Raw genomic sequence first — 5246 nt, forward strand, 5'->3', positions numbered from 1 at the left:
TCCTACGTGCCCGCCCACTAACAGCCCTACCCCCCCCCCCCCCCCATCCGCCTTCGCCGTCTTGCTCTACATCACCTACGCCCTGGTGCTCTTTCTTCGCGGACACTGCGCGCCCCCTTCTCCCCCGGATTGATTTCATGCACGCTCAGGCTACTGTGGCAGCGGGGCACAGCTACCCCGACCTCTCTTTCCCTCTCCTCTTTGTGGTTCCTGGCGTGCGGCGCGTCTCTGCAGCGCTTCCGCCCTATCTATCCGCACCCTTTATCCATCTGCGTCTCTCTCTCTCTTCCTGCCGTGCTGTCTGTCGGTATGCGTGCCTGGCGCAGTGAGCGTCATCCCTCTTCGTTGCAGAAAGGGGAACACAGCAGAACGGACGTTGGCGTGAAAAGGCAGCGAGGTCCAGGAAGGGGCCACCTCCGCCATCCCCCAATACACATTCATTCCTGGCTCCACACCGACAAGACGGAGGAGCAGCAAAGACGTGGGTGTTTACAAAAAGGGCCGCACCTTGGCTGGAGCGACTGGACTGCTGCGCTCTTACCGTGCTCACCCTCCCTCGAAACACAGGCACTCGCTTCCCCCTTCCGCATCTCTCAACACCGGCACTTTTCCCCACCCACCCCGTGCTCTTTCCGTCTTCTTGGGTGTGCGAGCGGAAGGCGGTTGAACGGTTGCCGGCTTTTTTTCTACTCATCTTCACTTAGGAAGCACATCCGCCCTGCATCATGGCGTTCCGCGGCAGCAGCGCGCGGCTCGCGGCCACGCCAGGCGTCGGCATCGCGCCAGAGACAACGCCGGTCAAGTACGTGCCGGAAATGCTGAACATTCAAAACGCCAAGTGGTGGAACGGCCGCGGCAAGCCCGTCTACCGCTCCACCTACAACGAGAAATCGTGGCTGCAGAAGGCAAGGTGGGGCGCCTTCACCAAAGGGAGCCGCCCTGTCATGCGCCAGCGCTACTCCGCTGCGGCGCTGAAGGAGGCGCTCGAGATGGTGCCGGAAGGGTTTGAAACATGCGATGTGCCGCGTCCGCCGCAGCGCATCCGGGCGCAGTCGGAGGGGGTGGTAGGGAGGTGGTACACGAACTACTGGACTCTGCACTCTGTCCGGTATCAGTGTCAACTCGCGGGGGTCGAATGGCAGTTTGGCGAGCGGCAGCGGCCGCGCACCAACTACGACGAGCCACACATGTACACCGATTTTGAGGAGACGAAGGCCATCCGTGACTACCGCAGCCGCTGGATCAACGTCAACCGCTCCCTTGTGGGTATGTCGAAGCGAATGAAGGAGTCGGAGGAGGAGGCGCGCTATCTGCACTTCAAGAAGGTGCAGGACACCTTCTGGTCGAACAGGAAGGTCCTCGTGAACCGCGTCAAGTCGATGCACAACCAGGGAACACTGCAGTCGGCCAAGGACCTGCCCATCAAGACAATCAACATCAAGGCGTTTCTTGCGGATTAGTTCTGAGGGCTTGCGCGTGCACCTTTCATGTCGCTCTTCTGCTCTCATCCCTCCTCGCCTCCCTGCGCAAGCCTTTACGACTTGCTGCACCACACTCCTCTTTCTCTTTATCTTCTCGGGCCTCTCGGCAGCGAGGAGCAGCGCTATGCGAGCTCAGGAGGCCGGCGTGTTGTTTGCGGTGGTGACGCGGAAAAAGGGGGTGGGACAGAAGCAAACAGGGGGCACTGCTGCTTCATGGCAACACAAACGCTGCTGCAAGGCAGAGGCGTGGGGAGGATGCGCACCATGGCGGGGGTCATTGAGCACAGGCTATGCAGAAGCCGCAACACCTGAAGGCATACCGAACCAACCGCATTCCCGTTTTGCTCCCCCTCTTTTCCTCCTCTTTCCTTGGTTGCAGTGGTCATGGCTGTGACTGCGCGTGGACAACCGATGTCGGTGGTGCTTGGGCGTTGTGATTTGTAGAACAAAAAAAAACACACAGCGTTATGACGACACGAACACGATGGCACGGTATGTGTGTGTGTGTGGGTAAGGATGCACAGCGGACGCAGGAGTGACGCCGCACGAAGCGGTCGAGTCGATCGCTCGGGCCCGCTGCCAGTGAGTGGGGGGAAAGAAAACGAAAAAGCACAGAGAGGGGGCGCAAGCACGGGCTGCATGTATTGTGCTCTGGTTTCGCGAATCGTTCCAGCCCCACAAGAGCGCATGAAACCGGCAACCGGCCCCCCTCCTCCTCCTCGCTGTGCACAGCGTGTGGCGTGGTGAGTGGGGGAGAGAGCATGACATTATCTCTGCTATTGCTTGAGTAACGTGCAAGTGCGTCTTCTCTCTTGGCTATGCAGTGATTCCTGCTCCTCTGCCCTCGCAGAACTACTGCAGCAACCCTCGCTGAATGTGAACTGTGCGCGCCATCTCACACCTACCACCAACAGGCTTCTCCCCTGCCGCCCTCCCCACCCCGTCCATCAAAAATAAGGAGAAAAAACCTTTCGAACAACGTCGCACGAGCCACCACCGCTACCGACATCATGCCGAGCGCCGGTGGCGGTCTCCCTTCTCTCAGCGCCTCTCCGCTTTCCTACCCTCGCTGCCCTCACCCTTTTTTTTTTTCAAAATCGCTCATACCATTTTCACGGCGACATGTGCGCCGCTGCACAGTCGTGCTCGACATCAGCTCTCACAAACAGATACACACACAAACACAATCACGTACATAAAACAACCCCCCCCCCCAACGCAGTCGTTTCCCCACGATAGCCGTTTTTTTGACGACTCTCATCTTCAACGTCGTTTTCCTCTCCCTTCCCTCCTTCCCCCTCTCCCTTTTTCGTTTACTTCATTCTTTCACCACCGCTTCCACCGCTGGCGCTGCGTCCGTGTGTCCGTGTGTCTTGAACAAAAACTGCATCTTTCTCTTTAAAAACGCCATCGTCATTACCGAAGGCGCCACCACCGAATTGCACACCGAGGTCTTTTCGACGCAACTCGCGAGTCCGTGCGGGCTAATGTGTGTCTGAACGGTACACTGTACACCCACACCCGACCACACAACCAGGCACAGATACACAGGGGTATATAAAAAAGTATGTGATGTTGCTTGTGCGTGCGCGTGCCTGGTGACTGTCTTGGCTCCACAATCGGCTTTTGCTTCTTTAGTCCCTCCCTCTCATTCCCCGTGTAGCGCCGCGTGTGTGTGTGTGAGCGCGGTGCGGGCGCGCTGATGCGAGGGCCCTTGGTATATTTGCTTGCGGTTTTCCTTTTTGTGTGCTTCTCTCTTCCTCTTTCACATCTGTACCGGCCGACTTTGTGTGCGTCTGTGCGCGTGCCGCTCTCGTTCTCTCTTGTTATTGATTTGATCTCCGTGGTGCTTACTCTGGCCACCGTTCTATCCCTCTCTCCCTTCCTCATTTTCACGCTCTCTCTTGCTCTCTTCATCGTAGCATTTCTCGGCGTTGCGTCGTCTCTCCCCTGCTTCTCGTTCTCACTACCATCGACTGGGTGTCTTGTGTACACTCGGCCAAACCACACAGGGGGAGGAGGCCAAACTCACTGCTATCGCGTTTTGCATAATACATCTATCTTTATATGCATCAAGCCCCTTTTTTTTTTCTTGTTCGGTGCGCCTTCTCCTCCTCCCGATATTTCACTAGCGCCTGACCGCGCGTGTGACAGAGAGCTTTAAGCGCACCGCTTCTTTCCCTCGTTCTCGTTCCTCCAGCCAACCTGTACGCCATCCTCTCACCAGCCTTCCGTGCTTCACGATCTGTGTCTTCCTGTCTGCCTCCGGGTTTCTGGCGAGCTGGACTTTCCCTTCGGAAAGGTGGCGCAGCTGGCGATAACATGATTGGCGGTGCTTCCATGATCCTGCGGGCGGCCCCCGCCTCCACGCACTGTCGCCGAAGCTCGTCTCTGCCCGGCAACGCGTCTCTCAGAGACCATGATCCTGAGGTGCACCAGCTTATTCACAGAGAGATGCGCCGGCAGATAGAAGGGCTAGAGCTGATTGCGTCGGAGAACTTTACCTCCCGCGCGGTGCTTGACTGCCTCGGGTCCGTCCTCACGAACAAGTACGCAGAGGGTCTGCCTGGGAACCGCTACTACGGCGGCACGGAGGTCGTCGACGAGCTCGAGAAACTATGCGTGCGGCGCGCACTCGCAGCATTCTGCTTGGATGCGGCCGTATGGGGCGTCAGCGTGCAGCCGTACAGCGGCTCACCTGCCAACCTGGCCGTCTACACCGCCCTGTTGCGCCCGCATGACCGCATGATGGGTCTCTCACTGCAGGCGGGCGGCCACCTCACACACGGCTTCTACACCGCAACGAAGCGTCTCTCGGCCTCCTCGATCTTCTTCGAGAGCCTCCCGTACTCCATCACGCCGAAGGGCCTCGTCGACTACGATCAGCTAGCGTACCTGGCGGATATCTACAAGCCACGGCTTATCATTGCCGGCGGCTCCGCCTACCCGCGCGACTGGGACTACAAGCGCTACCGCCAAATCTGCGACAGCGTTGGTGCCTACTTCATGGTGGACATGTCCCACTTTTCTGGCCTGGTTGCCGCCCGGGAGCACAACGACCCGTTTGAGTACGCCGATGTAGTGACCACCACCACCCACAAGACGCTGCGCGGGCCTCGGTCTGGCATGATCTTCTTCAAGAAGTCGATAAAGCAGGGCAAGGAGAACGTGCACCTGGAGGATTCTATCAGCAGCGCCGTCTTCCCCGCGCTGCAGGGTGGCCCACACCTACACCAGATCGCCGGCATCGCCACGCAGCTGAAGGAGGTGGCATCGCCGGAGTGGCGCACCTACATAAAGCAGGTGAAGGCGAACGCCAAGGCCCTGGCCGCCACCCTCACGGAGGGTGGGGAGACGCTCGTCAGCGACGGCACCGACAACCACCTTCTTCTGTGGAACCTCCGCCCGCACGGCCTCACAGGCTCCAAGTTGGAGAAGCTGCTCGACATGGTCAACATCACGGTGAACAAGAACACCATCTTTGGCGACAAAAGCGCTCAGGCGCCGTACGGCATACGTCTTGGCACGCCAGCACTCACCACCCGCGCCCTCCAGGAGGAGGACTTCAGGCGGGTCGGCCAGTTCCTCATTCGCTCGGTTCAACTCTCCAAGGAGGTGCAGAAGTCCGCCGGCTCTACGAAGCTCGCCGACTTCGTGAAGGCCGCCGAGACCTCGAAGGCGTTGCAGGAGATGGCCGAGGAGGTGAAGGCGTATGCGCGTCAGTTCCCGTACCCCGGCCTGGAGAGCGCCTATCCCATTCAGTAG

The 5246-nt window shown here is 59.0% G+C and overlaps 2 protein-coding genes across 2 annotated transcripts; both read left to right on the plus strand.

The window, feature by feature from the left end:
* Positions 1-725: 725 nt before the first annotated feature.
* Positions 726-1460, plus strand: LDBPK_282520 (hypothetical protein, conserved; the record flags this gene model as incomplete). Its single annotated transcript, XM_003862302.1, has 1 exon — positions 726-1460. One exon carries the CDS (start codon positions 726-728, stop codon positions 1458-1460), a length of 735 nt encoding a protein of 244 aa, XP_003862350.1.
* Positions 1461-3821: 2361 nt separating this feature from the next.
* On the plus strand, positions 3822-5246 carry LDBPK_282530 (serine hydroxymethyltransferase (SHMT-L); the record flags this gene model as incomplete). The annotated part of the gene is made up of 1 exon (XM_003862303.1): positions 3822-5246. The coding sequence occupies one exon, from the start codon at positions 3822-3824 to the stop codon at positions 5244-5246; it is 1425 nt and encodes a 474-aa protein (XP_003862351.1).

The sequence above is a fragment of the Leishmania donovani genome, chromosome 28 (assembly GCF_000227135.1).
Source record: "Leishmania donovani BPK282A1 complete genome, chromosome 28".
In the NCBI taxonomy this organism is placed as follows: Eukaryota; Euglenozoa; class Kinetoplastea; order Trypanosomatida; family Trypanosomatidae; genus Leishmania; species Leishmania donovani.